The 20,380-nt window shown below is 42.1% G+C and overlaps 1 protein-coding gene across 3 annotated transcripts; it reads right to left on the bottom strand.

Annotated features, from left to right (window-relative positions):
* Nucleotides 1-289: 289 nt before the first annotated feature.
* Nucleotides 290-19,938, bottom strand: LOC113024507 (axin-1-like). Of its 3 annotated transcripts, XM_080303147.1 has the most exons (14): nucleotides 19,732-19,938; nucleotides 14,826-15,659; nucleotides 11,583-12,264; nucleotides 9,860-10,053; nucleotides 9,497-9,652; nucleotides 8,199-8,333; nucleotides 7,981-8,077; nucleotides 5,690-5,827; nucleotides 3,808-4,198; nucleotides 2,898-3,075; nucleotides 2,058-2,234; nucleotides 750-1,046; nucleotides 503-652; nucleotides 290-418 (listed from the first exon to the last, which is right to left on the bottom strand). In XM_080303147.1, exons 3-14 carry the CDS (start codon nucleotides 12,192-12,194, stop codon nucleotides 292-294), a joined length of 2,652 nt encoding a protein of 883 aa, XP_080159273.1. In that variant the 5' UTR covers nucleotides 12,195-12,264; nucleotides 14,826-15,659; nucleotides 19,732-19,938; the 3' UTR covers nucleotides 290-291. The 3 variants fall into 3 exon arrangements, with proteins under 3 accessions (XP_080159273.1, XP_080159272.1, XP_080159274.1); XM_080303146.1 differs by lacking the exons at nucleotides 14,826-15,659; nucleotides 19,732-19,938 and adding an exon at nucleotides 13,185-13,379; XM_080303148.1 differs by lacking the exons at nucleotides 14,826-15,659; nucleotides 19,732-19,938 and adding an exon at nucleotides 13,185-13,379 and having other exon boundaries at nucleotides 2,058-2,231.
* Between the last annotated feature and the right edge of the window lie 442 nt (nucleotides 19,939-20,380).

Here is a 20,380-nt window from a genome sequence, read left to right as displayed (position 1 = left end):
GGAGACAGGACAGGTGAAATAATTTATGTTCTTCTACTACCCGCTGTATCATCTGACTGAGCTTTTTTGCTTTATGTGGGTTTGGATCCAGGCGTTGATGCTCCGTAAAATTAACCGCCTCCTTAACGCTTGAGCTTCGACTATGCAGCGCAATCTCCATTCGGTCGCACGTTACTCCTTCCGCCTTTCTACTTCCCGTTGTTCGTTTTCTGGCAGGTGAATTTCAATCCCACCTGAATGTTTTCTTCCTCTTTTTCATGCCATCTGATTTGTTTTCATGTTCCCAAAATTTCAGTCAACCTTCTCCACCTTCCCAACGATCTTCTCCTCGAAGATAGGCAAGATTGCGTCATCGTCACGAACCTCCTCGAACACCACACCACAGTCAAACTCGTCGCTCACTTTCTTGAAATAGAACCTAAACACAAGCACAAGTGTAAGAGCACATCTTTAACATTCCCACACACACTTATGGCTTTTTAAAACCTGTCTATGTATTTACCTGTAGTGGCCCTTTTTGGTAAGCAGCTCCTTGAACTGGCCCAAAGTCACTACACGGCCTTTAACAGATGTTCGATAGGGAATTGGTTCTCCACAAAAGTAGTAAGCCACTGTCATGTTCTCGCACATTTGACGCTTTCCAGACTTGTGCCTGAGACAGAAAAAATACACGTAAACACACAACATAAAGAATAAACATTAATAATAATAACAATAACCGAGTACACAGAATTTGGCCTGACACCTACCTAGGCTTGACCTGTTGTAGTGCAGCCCTCCTCCTCTCCTCCTCCAGCCTCCGTCTAGCCTCCTCCAGCTGGGTGAGGGGGTTGGGAGCTGGGTTGGGGGGCATAGCTGGGTCCTGGATGAAGGGATGAGAAGGCTGGACTTGGGTGGATGATGAGCCGGGGATAGCGGTGGACACTGAAGAAGGGTTACGTAGTTGAGCAGAGACCCAGGGGTGCACAGCTCCAGGCCGCTCCACTGAAGCTGGACGTGGCGATTCGCTGCTGGTTCCTGTCCTCCTTGAGCTACTGGTGCTCCCTCTGAAAAAACAAGAGAATTGCCTGCATTAAAATGGGCACAGGAACTAGAGTCTCACAATATGAGACTATGCTAAGCATAGTCTTATTGATCGCTATATCAAGAACCACTGAAATTCTGGTTCTTGATATAGCAAGTACGCGTTACTCAGGACAAACATTTAAAACCTGAAGAAGAATAACCCCCAACATAAGCAGAAATGATTTGTTCGATGTATCCACGTGCTCCCCTGTGAGATTCTCCCTCTCCGATGCTGCCTAAATATCACTTTACTCTCATTTATTAGTAGGCTCCAAATTCCATTCATTTGCAGTAAACGTTAAATATTTCTAAGATATGTATGTCTCTCTGATCCTGTTTGAGGGGAATGGGCATCTGCCACATGGTGTTGTACACAAAAACTCATTTTTTAGCATCACTGGGGAAGAGAATTAAACTCTCACAAATAAAGTTATACTTCACTTGCGTTGTTACTGACAACATGTGCAACAAGTTCCTTCCATGTTAGAGCAGAACACGGGCAATCTGTAACACATCTAATGCTGGAGGGCGGCCTTGCTGTTAATCTTGTTGGCACAGGTCTGTTATATATGCCAGCTGACTAGTGCCCGCACACACAGTTATGTGGTCATGGGTTAATAATAAAGAGTAATCATTAGCCAGGTTATTGCTTAGCTGTGGGCACAATCGCAGATTCCATTTGCCGTTATCAAAGTGTCATCTATAAGGTCACAGAGACATTCACTTTGCTAGGAGCAGAGTCTGCTTTTACTTTGATCCTCTGCTTTAAATGGCGACCAACAACACAAAGTGTTCTTCTTTTTTGCCAAGTAAAATATCAATGCCAAACCACTGCCAAATAAAAAAAAAAATTCAATACACTATATCTGATGAGAAAGAAAACACATCACCTGTATTCCTAATTTAATTTTTATTTCATTATTTGATCTTAAGAATTTTAAAAATTTCAACAACTATAAATTACTGTCAGCTTTAAATATAAAACGACTCACCCATGGGAACTCTTTCTCTGTCTGTCTCCATCCATCATCCATTGCAGGATCTTCTGGTTTCTCTCCAAATCCTCCATTGGTACCTGTGCCTCCAGGCCACGCCCACTCTCGTCACCTTTCCCCGATGCCTCTGATGTCTTCTTACAACCTCGCCGTGATAGTGTGCTGCCTTTACTACTGCAGAACAAACAGGTAACAAAAGAAAAAAAAAAAAAAAAAACAGTTGGAGTCATCCGATTACTTAACAATAAGATACTTTACTGCCACTAGGGCACTACCAGGATACGGACTTGTCATTAATAATAGTATAATACATTAAAGAAATACAAATGTATGCAAAGTTCTGGAGCCTATCCCAGGGTGCACCTGTCACAGGACAAACACACAGAGACAACCATTGGCACTCACTTTCACACCTATGGGCAATTGAGGTTCATCAATTAACCTAATCCCACTAACTGCAAGTCTTTGGGTTGTGGGAGAGAACCCATGCAAACATGGGGAGAACATGCAAGCTCCACACAGAAAGATCCCGGCCTGATGACGGAATTGAACTCAGGACCTTCTTGCTGTGAGCCAATCGTGCTCAGTGGGAATATGGCTGTACGGTAAAAACTGTTCAGGAATTGTCTAGTTTTGAATTTTTCATGAATCTGTATCTCTTAGCAGACGGTAAAAGTTCAAAAACATTTTAGGCAGGATGGAAAGGGTTTTTGAGTTGTATGCAAGCAGCAAAGAGATGAAGATGTCACTCAAAGCTGGTAGGTGGAAGTTAGTGACGCCTCTGCAAAGCTGTTCCCCTTCCATACAACTTCCTATAGACCAAGTGCACACGCTTACCTATAACCCATCCCCTCGTGTGTGCTGGCTCCAGCTCCGTCAGCATAGTTTCGACTTCTCCCGGCATACTGATTGGCTGACTCTCCATTCCACAGGAAGTTGGGCTGAGACCTACTACCCGTTTCCTCTGGCCCATCCCTTCCTCTGTGGTGGTACAACGGCTTGTGGTGATGCATACCTGAGATGGAAATCAGTAAAGTAAATGGAAACTCACAGCACTGACATCTGTGCTATTTCACCTGAAGAGTCAGTTATGGCTTGCCATTAAAAAAATTTGTAACAGGATGCACTAGTTAGTCCAAGCATATTATAGTTCCTTCCTGTGTTGTAAAGGCACATTAAAAATCTCAAGACTCCATCTTCACATTAACTCAATATAATGAGCACGAGTTAAGCCTACTCTGTTATACCAACATCAATATTAAACAGAGCAACAACAGCACATTATTCCACAGCAACACAAACACTTGAGCAGAATAACAACTATTTCTTGCTACTTGAGGTTACATTTGCCAAAAACTACAGTGTACAGTAGGTGTGGGGAATACGGTCTCCAAAAAACCAAACCAAAACAAAACACTCTTAAAAAGACAGGGACACAGGATATGAACCAGGTATAATGTTGAAGTATCAGCATTAACTTCTAATGCACAGTTCCGCAAATAAATAAAATAATTTTTAATGTTTGTAGAAATAATTTACCCAAAGTTGTGTAATGTAAGAAAAAGTCTGCACTTTTTCTAAATGTGTTTGTAGAACTGGAGAGGACATGTAACTGTGTCCGTTGGAGAGTTGCTTTAGCGACATGTGGTATTGGGGGCAGAGCTTAACACAGAGAGTAACCTGGGCCCACATTTAGATCGTGGAAATCGTGCTCGACCATTTCTCCCTCCCCTTCACAGCCTCTTACCTTTGACTCCAGCAGCAGGCAGACTGTGACCTGCACCTCTGTGTGCAGGGTAGTGAGGCGGCCCGATTCCCCCGTCAGGTGAACGCGATGATTTGGGAGGAGTGTGCCGACCCCCTCCTGCTAAGGTGCTGTTGTTTGCCCCTGGCGACTGGCAGCCTGGCGTCCTCATCACCCGCTGTACATGCTCATCCAAAATAGATTCTGGGTCGTCGTCATGGGGATCATCTATGGGGACCAGGCCTCCGTAAGTGGCGACTGTTGCCGTGTTAGCAGTTGTCTCGGAATAACGGGCACCATAAAGAGGTGGAAACGATGAGGGGACGGGTAGAGACATGCTATGAGAAGACATTGAGGTTGTCATGGAGACGTCAGCATCATCCCCCTCTTCTTCCTGTTAAGAACAGAAAATACATTTAGTTTTTCAATTTTAAAACTGGGTTGTACATCAATACAGAAGACAATGATTAAGGTGATGGAGGCTAATAAATGTGTTTCTTTTTTTGCCTAGCCTTTCTGCCTGTGTATTACAAGCCGGATGGCTTCGTGGCAGTAACCTGACACCCAAGGGAAAAAAAGTAAATTAAAAAAGAAAAAGAAAAAAGAATTGGGCAAACTTTATCTAAAAATGCTGTTGTGCCAGTTCACCTGATATCAACTCACTTAGAATCACCAATAATTAAACTATCGATATATAATCCCAGAGTGATTATCTCTTCTCTTGATGGCATAGTCTCTCTTCTTACCAGCAGCAATGAGTCTATACAGAAGCTATCACTGTTAAAGTGGAATGCTAGAGCCAGATTAACTGAGTGTAATATTAAATTCCCACCGTGGCTGGTCACAAGAAACCGAAATGGCAAGTTTTTCTGGCAAGAATCTTGTTTGTCACTTGTTATAACAATGTGTTGCTGCTTAATAGGGCTGCACGATTTTGCATAAAATGAGAATCACAATTCGCTCACGATTTTCTTTTCTAATATAAATATTTATTGCACTTATTAACTGCACATCCACTTCGTAACAGTTGAGACTAAACATAAAAACAATTACGTCTCCACCGTTGCTCGACACTGCGTGTATACAGCAGGTAGTGCAACATTTGAAAAATAGTTGCGGGACGGCACCGTGTAGCGTTTGTCTAGGGTGTTGATCATTTTCCTAAATCCCTCGTTTTGCACAGTGTTGATGATATCTTTGGTCAGGTGATAAGTGATAGCCTCCGTAATTTCTTTGTGCCTGCGGGAGTTCGACAGGTATAGGGAGGCGCTGTATAAGGTTCCTGTTATTGATGTTTGGGTGGTTGACCGGGACGGATTTTCTCCTGTCACTTTCTTGGGCTTTACAGCTTCGTCATCTCTCACGTGCTCTCCGTTGTTTTTTCCCTGCCAGCTGACTTCTGTATCACGTGGTATAAGCCTCCGCCCTTGTCATTTGTTGAGCAGGAAGAGTGAGCGCTTGTTTTCATGCAGATTATGTCCCGGATCAAAATGCGGTACAATCGTCATCTTTTTTTCTTTTTTTTTTAAATCGTTGTCATTTGGAAATGAGATCACACATAAGTATGAATTGAGATCGCGATTTTCTAACGACTAATTGTGCAGCCCTACTGCTTCATACAACTCTACCCTACTGCAAGAGAGTAGAATCAATCGCTAAACTGTTCACAGGCATTTCTGCATATATGGCATAATGCATTGTCTAAATTTCTACTGTGTAAATCTCCTTGTAGATGAGAAGCTAGCTGTGAGTCTGGAATAGAAGTGACAGAGCTGCATAGGCAGGCTGACTAAAATGGAAACAACTCTTTCTTTCACTTACAAAGTTTTAATTTCGAAGAATTAAAATCACATTGCAGGGTGCATATATATGATCGTGTACTCACCAGCCGTACTCTCTTCAGCCTCTCTTCAAGTCTTTCCTGAGCCTCTCGCTCTCTGAGCACCGTCTCCAGCCTGCTGATAAGCTCCGCTGCAAACCTCTCAGGCTCTACGTGGATGTCCTTTGGCATTCGATACGTGCGCTGTGTATTGACACAAGTAGAAATTATTACATACTACACACGGGTGCATATGTCTGCTGCCATAATTTAAATGGCAAACTTATAAACTAATATGCATTTAACACATTCAAATGGGAAAACTTAACTTGTGCAAACAATCAATGTTAGCAATGTGTGACAGTTATGGTAATTCCTTCTCAACTACTTGCAGATAAATACTGCCTTAAGACCACCTCACATTATGAGCTAAATCTGCCTGCTGTGTATAGTACCATTACATCTACTCCTACTTCTTCAAACCCAGAATTTAGGAATATGTAACTATGTTTTATTCCAAAGTTTTAACTGGTATCAATCAGATGCCTCTCAGATGTCACTTCTGAGTGTCTGTACATCAAGTGCTTTTAGTTTTTAATGGGGCTGGTGATTTCAATCAGTGTCCAAGTTGATCCTGAACTTTTAAAAATCCAGTGCCAATAAGTTGCTGAACTTTAGCTGTACTCATTTTGACCAACAAGCTGGTAGTGCACCAGGACCTCAGCTTTGCATGGGATGCAGCACCTTTACTTCCAGTTTAAACTGTGGAATGTGCACACAAGTCACTTCACTGACACCAAAAAACACACAGCACCTCTGGCAGCGATTCAACACAGTAGCAGGCTACAAGCCCACCGATCAGACATGCTGTAATGACCTCGCACTGCCAGATAACCTCAATACACCAACAACAAAGGGCTCCCGTCATCACCTGCCAAACAGATCATGTTCTGAAGGAATGTGTAGAACAACTGAAAGATGTTTTCACAAGGACATTTTCAACATCTTCCTCAGACAAAAATAACATTCCCACTTGTCTAAACGGCACCACTATAATTTTGTACCCAAGAAATCTGACCCAGCTTGTTTGAATGACTACCACCCTCTAGCCCTCACCCCAAGAAATGTGAAATGCTTTGAAAGGCTTGTCTTGCAACATAATAAGTCACATCTCCCTTTTAACCCCTAGAATTTGCATGCAGAGAAAACCAGCCTACAAAAGATGCCATTATATCCACCCTGCACCACCTCAGTCTGACTCACCTGCAATACAGAAAGTCATACACATCCTACTGATTCAAGTCAACTTTTTACACTATCTTGCCACAGCAGCTTGTGGAGAAGCTGAACCTGCTCCGTGTGGGACCTGGTACCTAGAACTGGATCTTGGGCTTTCTTACACAGAGATGGCAGATGGCCAGAAAAGGAAGAAAACAACACAATATGCTGAATACAAGATCGCTTTAAAGGGTGTGTATTCAGCCCATTATTGTTCAAGATGTGGATACATGACTGCTCTGCTAGTTTTAACACAACCACACCAAAAGGTTTGCTAAGGTAGGCCTCATTGCCAATCAAGATGAGTCAGCACACAGAGGAGTTGACAGCCTGACAACCTTAACCTCAACACAGGGAAAAACATCAACAATGAGATAATTGCTGACTTCTCGACAATCAGTTTCACCTTCCACTGATTGTTGGTTCTGTGGTAGAAACAAAAGCATGTAATTTCTGCCGATATGCCAAACTGATGACATCACTTCCAGTTACTACACCACCACAGCCTTAATCAAAAAAGGCCTAGCAGCACCCTCCGCCTCCTCCACATGCTGCAACTCCCATCAGACATTTACAACCAGTGCAGTCTGGGCATTGCCAACGTCCCCACTCATCCTTCTCACAGCCTGTCGCAGCATTCGCTCAAGGACACCCACACCCACACACACACACACACACACACACACACACACACACAAGCTTTTCAACCCACATCGATCACAATGCTGAACCAGAACAACAAGAAGGGCCTTACTTAACATATTTATTTACTTGTGCATCACTTATTTATTATCGTCATGATATTTTGCACTGAGCAGGATGCCAAGCCCAAGTTGCTCTCCAATGCATCGATCCGTGTATGAATGATACACTGAAAGCACTTAAACATAAAAAAAAGTATGAAAAATACGAACAGGTGTGAATTTAGCAAAGATTACAAAGTTGTATTGTCACATAAAAGCCTAATAGTGTGCAGAAAAACTTTAAAACTGCATTCCAGTGTCAAATTCTGCACATATTTCACTGTGCATGCAGCAATACAAGAACTGATATTGCAGCGAATTGCTGTTTGTACTCACAGGTATATGAGGTAGGGGCACACGTCCGTTGGCTTTGGCACTTTCATGCATCTCTTTACGATGCTGTTTCCAATATCTGTATGGAGGAATACCATCTCTACACAAACACAGAGGGAAAAAAAAGATGAACAAAAATCAATTACAGATCTGTAACATTTTTACAAAACTCAAAAGTGTAGTATTGTCCGAGGCGCAGCAGGCTGTCTGTGAGTACTTACACACTGCTGTCGGTCAGTGACATTGTGTCTGCATCGCTCGACATGCTCTGCTGCTCACTGTCATTGGCACTGGTTGCTGGAGCCCGCGCATAACCCATGTTTGCGTAGTATGGGTTTATCGGCTCTCTCCATGGCCTGAAGAAGAATTGAGACATCGTGATTCATGCGAAGGAGCCATGTTAAATTTTCAGGGGTTCTTACAAAACATTCGCACCAGTTTTTTTTTTTTTTTGCCTTAGTCATGTCTGATATGATGCTTGTGAATTGTGCTAAAAAAAAAATGTGTTAAAGGCTTCAAAATTGTGAATTCAAAAGTGTGAAGCGTCCCGATTAAATACACAAAATGGAAAAAAAGGCTCAGAAAGTTTGGCTGCACACTAAATTTGCTCTTCTCAAGAAAGACTTGTGTTCATGATTTCGCAATAAGACAAAATGCCACCTACTCTTGATATAAGTGGGTGTGCTGCAAAGATTCCCCGAAAAGAGCTATTTGCAATCTTGAAAGGGTTACAAAGAAGCTAACAGAAAAAAGTCTCAGCCTTGCCACATGAATATTTCCACTATAAGAATATCAACAGGTATTATATATTATTACTTATTATAATGAAAAATATTATAGATGTATTTTGGAAATGTTTGTAAATGACAAACTCTAATTACCAAAATATTACTCTTGCATAATACTAGGTCATCTACACCGCTATACACGAAATAAGAAACACCCACCGTTTCCCACGGGACATGATAGGGCATGTGATTATGTACACGCACATGCATGTATGCAAGTGAAAGGAGGGGCACTCAAGCATTTTAAAAATGAATAAACATAACATAACCCAACCCAAACAAACATAACCTGACATCTACTTAGTAAGAACATATACAGAAACAATCAACAGCCTCTCCACAAAGTTCCTCCTCAAACAGATCAATTCTGAGTCCACTCTCTTAGACTGCAGCTGGTCCCTGTTCTGTTCTGAAAGTCTCAGAGAGCTCAGCCCAGTAGCATCAGCTCTCCGCCTGCTGTGGGTTCTACTTAGAGCTGAATCTAGGGCTTGCATCAGATCTCCAGAGAACCAAATACAAACGTAACCAGCTGCAGTCCAAGTCTGTCCAACTGCAGGACATGGGAAACACTAGACGCAAAGGATCGAAGCTGACTGGTTAGCACAGAACATTCAGATCTAGACTATGTTGTTTTTTTTAAAAATTGACATCGCATGGAAGTTTCAATAAATGTTTAGATATTATTTATGTTATGACTGCAAAACAGCAGGCGTATACACACACACACACACCTGTACTCCCTGCTGTCCTGCCTCCTCCTACTGGCTGAGGCTCTCTGTGGTGCCGTCTGCATCAGCAGGGTCTGAGTCAACCTGCAAGCTGGTGTGTCTCCACAGTCGTCCTCATCTTTCTCTTCCTCCACTTCCCTCACTCCTCCTCCTCCACACCTAAGACCACATTTATGTTATTAAAAAAAGTCAGATGAATTATATTACTTTTAAATATTTAGACAAATGAATTTCAGCTTCAAAACTTTGTTAGAGCTGTTCTGATCAGCTGAGACAGATTAGTGAAGTTTACAGTTAAATCCTATGCAATGCATCAGAATTGAAATGTGGTATAACACAAAGTCTCAGGTTCCTTTCTCTTCTCACCTCCACTCCTCATCCTCAGCGAGTGTAGGCAAATACCCAGAAACAGGCTTGGCTGGTCCTGATGAAGGGCTCTGATCACTGGGGTTTGGCTTTGGGCTTTCTCCCCCTGTCCGTGTGTACTCCAGGTACAGATCTGACTTAAGGAACAAAGGGTAGGTGTTCTCCTCGATTATGGTCTGGATCTCTGTCTGAGCCTGGAACACACAAAGACCAAGTTGGTACAATAAAAATGAAGACATTATTTCTCACCTCTCACTAAGTTCACTGTGACACAGTGCTCCCAGACTGAAAGGCTTTGCCCTTTCAAACTATATATTTCATGCCAAATGAATACTCATTACAGACCAACACAATTACACAGGATATACCAGCATTTATGTCAGAGACTACACAGCTAGGCTAACACCTATTCCAGACTGAAAAAGCAATGTGTGTCAAACCACATGCAAGCAATAAACCTGAAAGGGTCAAAGTGCATCCCTCGATGTGGCTTCGCACAAGTCAAGTTGGTTTGAATTCTAGTTGAACAGTACACAGCTTTGGATTTTATTACTTTGATGACTTGCGGAGAAACAGCAACGGAAATAAAATCAAACGCAAGTCTGTGGAACAGCTATAAAGAAAGCTAATTGAAACAAGCTTCATTTGGTCCATCACAGTAATACCCATGCATTCTTACTCAACATAACATTATTAAGTATACTCTATGAGACTCAAGTCTTTAAGACTGGTGATAGAAGTCTCATAGAGTATACATGTGGTCTCAACATTAAGAAGATAAAAATGAGCAGTCATCTACGCAAAACTGAAAGTGTTCAGGGTTAAAGAGGGCAGAGAGGAGCAGATGATCCTTTGGTGTGGTTTGCTCATTAAGGCAGAAACAAAGCACAAGGAAACACAAATCTGTAGTTTAACAAAACAGCGACAAGTGTGTGACTTCTCTTGCTCTTTTACTTTTCCTGTCAGGATGAATGCCCCCTGTCAACCACAGGAACACTGTCAGAAGATCAGAAACTGATTGAGGTACTCAGGAAGTATAGCTGCACTTACACCGTGGGAACCTGGGTAAGCTTATAGTTTGAGTCACTGTTCCCTCCCCCTAAATAAAACCCTAAAGTCAATAAAGCAGAACTGAACGGCCCTGACAAATCTAACACGTTTCAAGACAGCAAAAGCTCCTTGTTCTGAGATTGTTTTAAATATTCAATGGAAATGAATACATGCAAGAACAAACTCTGTGAATTATAAATATGCTACTTTCCATGTTTTTAAATAAAGATACTCACTACAAAATCTGATCTGTATAAGGGCTGGTTAAATAGATATGGCTTTAAGTTCCTTAAATCTGGGAGTAAATATTGACACTAAAATTATAACGACTTGACAGGAATAGACCTAGTGCAGTGAGAAGAGCGAAAAACATAAGTTCCCAGCACCAGTCAACTGAAAGCACAGCCATATGAAAGCCATTGTCTGATTTTTTTTTTTCATCATGAACCATCTTGCCAACATCCACAATTCAGTTTCAGTTTCCTAACCTGTCGGCCTGCAACACTGCTTAGCATTGGCACCTTAATGGCTACAGTTTCCATTCCTTAGCCAAATCTGGCCATTTAAACAAACAAAATAATAGCTGTCAGGAATGAATAACAGTATCTACTAGACTGTTCTCTTCAACCTGACTGGCATTCTGTTAAATATTACAATATAAAATTCTAATAACCTGTTCAAAAATGGCTGCATCGGGATGCGGCTTTCCCACGCAGTCTCTGATGAAGCTCTTGGTGGCAGCTTTGATCTGCCTGGAGACGATCCCATTCCCATCTACAATATACTTTCTGTAGATAGCCTTGGCCAGCTTTGCCCTCTTGTCCTGGCTGGTCTTCCTGAACCCAGAGCAGGCAAACCAGAAGTCGAGAAGGTCTGCACACCCTTCCTGGCACAGGAAGGTTCTGAACAGCTGGGTGCCTTCCCTGTCGTCCAGGAGGGAGTGAAGTGACTCGGCCCACTTCAGGTAAGGAGGGGTTGGTGAAGCAGAGCCCTCAGGTTCATAGCCCAAGTCCAAGTCAGGGCGACGTGGGGTCGCAGACGAGGAGGAGGGTGTATAACTTGACGGGTCCCCCATTTTAGACGACAGGGGATAGCCTGCGGTTTGGGAAAGGGTGTTTGGACGGGTGCTGACTGACTGGACTGGGGTGTCCACGTCTGAGCCCTCCTCACCAGGAACCGGGGGCCGCGGTGCATCCTCTGTAAAGTGGGTAGGGGCACTCATGGAGGCCACAACCCCACCCCCGCCCCTGTACCCGATCCCATGCAATTCTCTGACAACGCTCATGTCTCTGATTGCACAAGGCAGAGGTCAGATATTCCCCTTTAGCAATGACTTGGCTGGCAAACAATTCACCCTGCAATGGAAACAAGAAAAGCAGTTAGATGTAGCAGTGGAAGGTGATGACTCAAATACAAATATTATTGCTAAGGTGAGAATGATGACTTGAGTCACACCTCATCACTGAACTGTGTCACCCCACTAATACACACACAGTATGTATATATTTAGAGTGCGAGAGATCACTGAGTAATAACGTTAGATGATGAGCAGACACACGAAGTATGATACTAACAGTATGAGACTCATGAGAATATAGTCATAGAAACTGAAAATACAGCTAGTTTGTTAACTTGGCATCTAAACCTACTAGCAAATACACCTTAGTTTAAATAATCTCGTATTTCTCCAACTAAATCTCCAGTTTAACGATGACGAACTCAACATGCTTTACTTGAGTATCCAAGCTTAAGTTCACCAACAAGTTTATTTCGCCTGTGTAGCAGCTAGCTTTAGCGCTAACTCCTGTCAAATAACACGCTCGGTATTGCTGGACACTGTTTTGCAAATAACCAACTAATGCTAACAAGCTAAAATGGCTAGCTAGCCTTGTAGCAATGCCACCACCAATGCCAGGGCTTTGAAGTGAGAATCTCATTCATCTTGGCCTGCAAAGACTGTGGGGGATGGGCACCGAAACAAACTCCACACAACACGGGCCTCCGTGCAAAAAAAGGAAAAAAACTTCAGCACTAGAGGAAACTATAAACGTACTCGTAAAGAGCACATTTGTACAGAAGCAACGCAAACTTTCTTGTTGGTTAACCCCAACAAATCTAGTCGCATAAGATCAAACAAAACAAGAAAGCGAGGGCACGTTTCTGACTCTGCTGGCTGCAGCGCCAGCTAGCTTGATGTGTTAGCTAGTTTTGATTAGCTGGCTAGCTTAGCTAGGTCCGTTAACGTCTGTGTTTTCCACAAAAGTTTACGTCCTACCGTCTCTGAAAGCCCGTTCCCCGTAATCCGCTGCATTGGGGATACTGGCGCGAACAGTGTACTCCAAAACGCAGCATATGGATAGCTTTTGAGATTAAATATTAACGAAAATAACCCGTCGTCTTGCCCTTAACTCCCCATGGTGGCTGCTTTCAGAGCAATAATACAGAGCGAGTACGTGAGTGCACGCCGACTGTAAGCGGAGCGTAGTACGTTTCTAGAAATGCGCCGGATAGAAACGCCAAACACACGAAAAAATACCCGAGATTCTTTAATCTTATCCACGATAAATGCAGCGATACGTGAACGTTATTATAAGTGTCCAGCGTGCATCATTTCCAAATAGTTACAAGAATACAAGAAATGTAAAATTATTTACTATGCAAGGCAAAACTGACTGATGCAGCATTTTGATTCTGCAGCAATGTAGAGCTAATTCAAATTGTTTTATGGGATATTTACTGAAAATGTGTTTGTTTCAAAACCAAAGTATGACCGCCAAGTCAATGTAGTAAAGTACAACTAGACTCCAACAGCATTTATGGAAAAAGGAAAATGTGCAAACTGCACAAGGTTTAAATATCCAAGTAAATTTAACCTATTTTAGAAACGCACCTAAATCCTGCAATTTAGCAAAGAGAAATTAGGTTCTTCTTACTTCTGATATTTTAATGGCTTTGCACTTAGAAGGCAGGCCATATGGTAGTGTAGAATAGTGTAGTGTAACTACACTATTCAAAGGCTTACTTTGAATGTTGCCAGCAACCAGTTACAACTGGAGCTTTTCTGACAATGCTCAATCATTCTCTGATGCATTAGTGTATGTATGTTTTTTGAATTATGTATTATTACTATGAAATGTATGTTAGCGCAGGCCCTTAACTGCTATTATTACCATTTTATGAACCTACTTAGTTGCAGGTAACAGTGCAGACATATCATCAAGAAACATGCAAAAGTATCACAGGAAAAAAAATACATCTGGAACCATAAGTGTAGTATTATTACAGATTATATGATTATATTATTATTGCAATGGCGACTTTGTGTAGAATGATTGTATGTAGGTAGCTATAAAAATAGTGAAAATCTTTTTACTCTTCTGGAGTAAAAAGTTGATACTACTGCTTCTCAACACAATGAGAAAGACATGTTAAAAAAGTAAGCTTGAAGTATTTATTTATGTATTCATTAGTTTATTTGTTAATTTTCACCACTGTGGGTACATTAAATGAGTTATGAAGAAGAGTTTGTACTTCGTGTCGGTTCTATATGTCTCCGTTCTATGTCAAGGTAACCAAAAAAAGTGCACAACGGCGCCCCCATTGGCAAGAACGAGCAATTTCACAATATCTCTAAATGAATGGAAGTGTAATTCAAACGGTAGCCTTTTAATAGACTCCAATAAAAAAGTTATTCACGATAAGCCGACTGCACCGTACACTGTCACGCACATTTAAAAAAAAAAGTGGATGAAAAAGAAAAAACAAACAAATAAATAAATGAGCCAGAATCCCCAAACAGCACCAGGGCACCACAATAGATCAGGTAGGCTACGGCTCACTTTGCTCCAGGCAATCTGTGAGTCTAAAGGTGAGACAGTTTTTGAGCAACGCGCGATGACAAAACAAGGCGACTCACCTCTAATGCGTCTTTGCGTCTGAACAGGTGCTCAGTCCGAAGAGCCCATCTCTGCCGGCGCAGTGACTCACAGGACAGAGGGAGCACGCTGCTGCCGCCACCTGAGCATGTCACTCCTCTCCGCCGGGCTGTCAGTCATGCAGGAGCACCGAGCTCCCACCGGCTGCTGGAGGGACGGAGAGAGAGAGAGGGAGAGAAGGGTGTGTGGGTGTGTGTGTGTGTGTGTGTGGGGGGGGGGGGGGGGGGGGGGGACTACAGTTATCAGGCTGAATCAATATTTCCAAAGGCTCGTGGGAAAAAAAGAACACCTGAACGTGGCCTTATTAAATGTTATTCCACAGATGTGTTGCAAATATCTGATATGAGCCATGTGTTACTGCATGATGTAAATTTGCCTTACACGTGGATTAAACTGTCACGTGTCTTAGTAAGTAACAAGACTAAAGAAATTACTGCACACACTGCCAAATTTTTTAATTTCTATAATCAGCAAGAATGATTTCAATTCACAGCACTCCTCGTCTTTGACAACAGCAAAAACATGAGAAAATACACTAATGCAAATGTCCATTAACAAATTGTTTTTGGTATGAATTTGAATCAGAAAATGAAAATAGCCCATGCCAGTAAAATCAGAAGAAGCAGCATTTACTCTCTTTGGAGATAATAAAACCAAACCAAGGATGCATGGAGCTTACTATGCCTCCTGAGGGGTCGTCAGGCCAGCTGTCCCATGTGAAGGAGAGCAGGGTCCGGTGGCTCAGGTGAGGTCCAGACACCTGTCCTCATCTCTGCCCACTCCTCGATGCACTGCTTCTTCATAACAACTCGAAGCTGGGAAATAATAACAATAATCATCATCACCATCATCCTTCCTGTTAAAAGGGAGTTTGTCCTTCCCACTATTGCCAAGTTCTTGGTAATAAGTGGTTTACTGATTGTTGGGGGTTTTCTCTGTATTATTGTAGGGGCTTTACCTTACAATATAAAGCATCTCGAGGGGACTGTTGCTGTGATTGATGCAGTATAAATAAAGTGAATTGAATTATTATTTTTATTATTTCATATGAGATTCAAAAATAAATTGTAACCCTCTTGTATATCTGGTTCTTTTATTTGATCGTGTATATTTGAGCAGAACAATATAACAGTATAGTTTTCAACCCTTATGACATGACATTGTTGGTAAAAAGCTTTTACCAGTCACATGAATTAACCGTGTGCAACTAAAAACAACAGATCCCTCAATTTCATGTTAACTTACTACTACATGTGAAAATCCTGCTGTGTAAATGCTCCACTTATGTCATAAGAGCTGATACTTCTTAAATGTAACTCTCTTAATATTGGATACAGCCTACATGTTGCGGTCAAAGGCTAATAAAAAAAAAATCATATTTCTAGACTAACCCAACACAATAAACGCCTCCGTTTATTTCAACATATCCAGAACAAAATTATTTTCTTCATCTTGATTTTCATTTCTGTACATGTTCACTGTACCATTGTAATATATTTACATTTCAAAGATATTATTATTATTTTGTTAGCATTGTTTAATTTTGTCCGCCCTTTCGACGAGTGCCGTTGAATCCAACAAAAGCACGGTGAAATTTCCAGCACTTTAACTTTAAAACTCTATTTGGCATGCGCCATTTAAAACCATGTAATCGTCTCTAAACAGATAATTGCTGTGAAATTGTCAGAGAAGGCTTTCAGAGGACAGTAATGAAGACGGGCGGCAAGGTTTAGCGAATGGCAGTGTGTTTGATTGGCAGACTTTACAGCCAAGGCAAACACACTTCATTATGGAAATGTATGCACATTATTTTGGCCTATATCATCAACAGTCAACACACATACACTCGTTGCACCTGCAGATACAGGTTCTTGTGTGGTAACAGGCTGGTGTTGTCAGGGCTGCTGTGGTGCCCCCGGAGACAATGAGGGGAGAGGGAAGAAGACAAAGAGAGAATACTGACGAAGATGAACTTGACCTTTATGATGTCTTGGTGAGGAGGGGTTGGGGGCATGTTGGTACTTATGAATCTATAATGAATCTGAACTATGTATGTGTGTGAGTATTGCTGGTCTGTACTCTAAGCTGAAGAAAGGTCATCACACAAGGGGACCACTAATACACCTGGTGCTATCTATCTATCTATCTATCTATCTATCTATCTATCTATCTATCTATCTATCTATCTATCTATCTATCTATCTATCTATCTATCTATTGCTTGAGACATACATGAAACATACTTTTCCATCCTAATACATTTTTCTTGACTAACTCATCATAACTCATCAGAGCAAAATCATATTGTATTGACTGACGGCTGAGTTGCCTAGGGTGAAGACGTGGATATACCAATAACCACGTCTTGGTATTTGACAGATAGGATTGGCTCCAGCACCCCTGCAACACTCAGTTGGATAACCTGCTACGAAAATGAACGGATTTAATAGTTATATGATCATTAGTTGTGTTTAGACTTGAGTTTTTGTGGCTTTGGAGTGTAGTTTTCAGAGTTTATGTGATTGTATGTTAACATTTAGCTAGCAATGGGCTACCGTCACCAAAACTCCATGAGGTGTACAGGGAAATCAGAACCAATCTACTTGTTTGTTCAAGAAGGTCAAGCAACTGAATTCAGGAAACAGAGGAAAAGACATGCAGATTGAGACAGTGTTCAGTGTAAGGAATAGTGCATTTATAGATACAGATCCATAGTACTTGATTGCTTTCCTTATCAGTTTCAGTTTTAGAATTTTAAAGACTTGGATGGTAGGAAGTGACATTCAGAGAATGAATATTCCTGCACACCTATATGCTCCACATATTTGACATTTATGCAATACGACAATGTAACACATTTTTACTCATAGACAACATATATGTTTGTTAAACATTAAGCACATTGTGCCTCATTTATTCCTGTTATATATCTTGTTTTATTGGCTTTACTGACTTTTTTATTGCATTATTAGCAGAGCAGCTGTTACTAATAAAACTGACAAAGACGCCTTTCAACTCAGTGCGCCAGAACCAACGACGCCTGAACTCTGGAATCAAAGAAGGTAAATGGTATTCAACAATTATTAAACGTATTACCTGTGCTGTGCTTTTACTCCTCTGATGTGTCAAAATATCTTCTGGGAAAAGCTTTCAGTAGATCATGTTTGAAGTGAAGTCATTTTTATTCATAAAGTCCAATATCCCGGATCACAGCCCTTTACACTCTCTGTCGTCAGATGCCAGACTGGGTTAAGGAAGACTCATCCACCAAAATTCAAACAAACCTACCGTATGTTTTGGCTAACAAGAATCAAATAATGTGTTCTGCTGCACCTGTTGCCACTGGACTAATTCAGATGAATAACGTGATTGATACATGGATGATCAATAATCGACTGGTCACCCTTGCTAGCTCTTCTCAATTTCAGTAAAAACACAGTCACCTTTTCATAAGCTGAAGTGAAGTGAAGACGAGAGTAGATCATTAATTCCTAAATTGAGGCAACCCTCTTAGACTACTGAGACGGAGCTTTTTGTCAGTGAGCCGGTCCAGCTCAGGGGTCCCTTTGTTCCAGCTGCCACAGCAGATTTGGGCGTCTGTACGGAGGCCTGTCAGAAACAGGCTTATCTCTTGGGGGCCTCCCAGCACAAAGACCCATTTAGATGCTCAGAGAAAGTGAAATCTTCATTATATACCCCTTAAAAGAAAAACACACCCCTGCTCTTTAGGAAAATTAATTGGAGACAAGTATTTTATTCGGGTGAAATAAGAGCTCCAAAGCAAAGTATAAGGCTGAGCTTGTACTGTGAGCCCTTTTATTATGTTTGATATGTAGTAGTGAGTAGGATAACGTCAACGTTTCAGGCAACTTTGCACTGAGAATTGGCGATTACATTAGTCACAAACATTGCCACAGAGCTATGAAGGACGGCTAGCGTCATCACCCTCCTACTTAAACACTTCCCTCTGTTTTCATTTTTTTCTTTCAATCCTCAAAGTTACACAAGCCAACCAAAACAATATGTGAACTACAGAAAGCACAATATCAACACTCTCCCATCTATATCTATCTCTCTATCATTTATCCACCTATCCGTCAATCCACCTATCCATCCATCTGCTGGCCTTTCCCAGCCATGCCTGTAGTGAGAGTGTCAGTATATCTGCCATGGCGTCCCGCTGATGTGTATTGTGATGGGGCTGAATACTCCAGCAACCAATATGGCCCGCACCAATACTGGATTAGCCACAGTGGATTAGCTCGCTGCCCTCCTGCTGCTTATTCAAATATTGTTTCACGTATTGTCATCATTGGGGCTGAGCTCTGGCCCAGTAGCCTGCAAGCTACAGAATATTTTCAAAGAAACCCAAAAAAAATGTCTTTGCTTCCATTTCCCTACAAAAGCGTCTGATTTCAGCGAATGTGGGATCTGGACCACTGAGGGTCGGGGGAAATTGTTGAGGGTTCGGAGAGCATCCGCAGCCCTAGAACAGGCAGGGGGGAAAAGGGATGGAAAGATGATGGAAAAGCAAAAACCCAACTAGGCCAAAAACAGGCATGAAAGCGTGCCTTGATCTTTGATACATGGTGTTCTTCTTTTTTTTCTCCTCTCTCCCTTTCTTTCACCCTCACACATACACTTGGGAGTCAAGGCAATTGATGTGCTGCCTTTGATGGCAAAGAGAGGCCTATATTAACGGCCAAAAAGACCATGATGAAAGGGCTGAGGAAAAAGAAGCAAAATGGGTAGAAAATGTGTTATTAGAAAGAATGGCAACTCATGATGAATACTTGGGATGAAGTGATGGTAACCAGACATCGGGGTCTTGAGGGTTTGATGATTTAACGGCAGCGGAGGAAAGGCTAAGGTAGACGGAAGGCTTACCGTGCTAGCCCCGCGGTAGTGATGGCTGAGGTTGGCTTGGTGGTTCCAGTGTGTCATGCTGATGGTCGTCCTGTTAGAATAAGGGAGGTGAATACACCTGCTGCATTGCCCGAGTTCATCGCAGTGATTCCGAGGTCTGGACGCCAGTGGACGTCCCATTGCAGAAGCAGTCGCCATCTTTGTCCCGTTGTTGTCTTGGATATGCTCTCCTGCGTCTTCATCCCTCCCTCTTTCCTTTGATCATGCCTCCCTCCCTTGCTGTCTGCCGTATGACATCATCACGCAGCGGTATCGACAAGCATCAAAGAACCTCTGGGCAGGACGGGGTGTAAATATGGAGCATAAAGAGTGCTGTAACCCCCCCTGCTCCTAGCATCCACTCCTCTTCTCTCACTGCAGATGGGTGGTTTATTAGGCCGATACAAAACTATAAGCACACACCCACACCACCCATTTCTCAGACGGGTGTATCCCAAGGCCCCCTGCTGTGCTTGCAGCGTTTGATGATGCGTCTAGCTTAATTCGATCCCAAAGCTCGCTCCTTTTCTAAGACGTTCATTTCACCCTTCTTATATGTTTTTGCAAGCTGCTGCAACAAAACACAAATGTGTTCTTGGTCAACTTTGTGACTAAATGACAACACTACTCT

The sequence above is a fragment of the Astatotilapia calliptera genome, chromosome 6, assembly GCF_964374335.1.
Source record: "Astatotilapia calliptera chromosome 6, fAstCal68.1, whole genome shotgun sequence".
NCBI classification, from domain to species: Eukaryota; Metazoa; Chordata; class Actinopteri; order Cichliformes; family Cichlidae; genus Astatotilapia; species Astatotilapia calliptera.
Note: the sequence above shows the minus strand (reverse complement) of the source record. Positions and strands in the feature narration are given on the sequence as shown.

Bases quoted from the DNA above. Each gene is read 5' to 3' on its own strand.
- LOC113024507 (XM_080303147.1), bottom strand. From the start codon at position 12,194: ATGAGCGTTGTCAGAGAATTGCATGGGATCGGGTACAGGGGCGGGGGT. The intron at 5,828-7,980 runs GTGAGTACAAAC...GTCAATACACAG, and splicing joins TGCCCCTACCTCATATACCT to CGCACGTATCGAATGCCAAA. The intron at 4,199-5,689 runs GTGAGTACACGA...TGTTCTTAACAG, and splicing joins GGCTGAAGAGAGTACGGCTG to GAAGAAGAGGGGGATGATGC.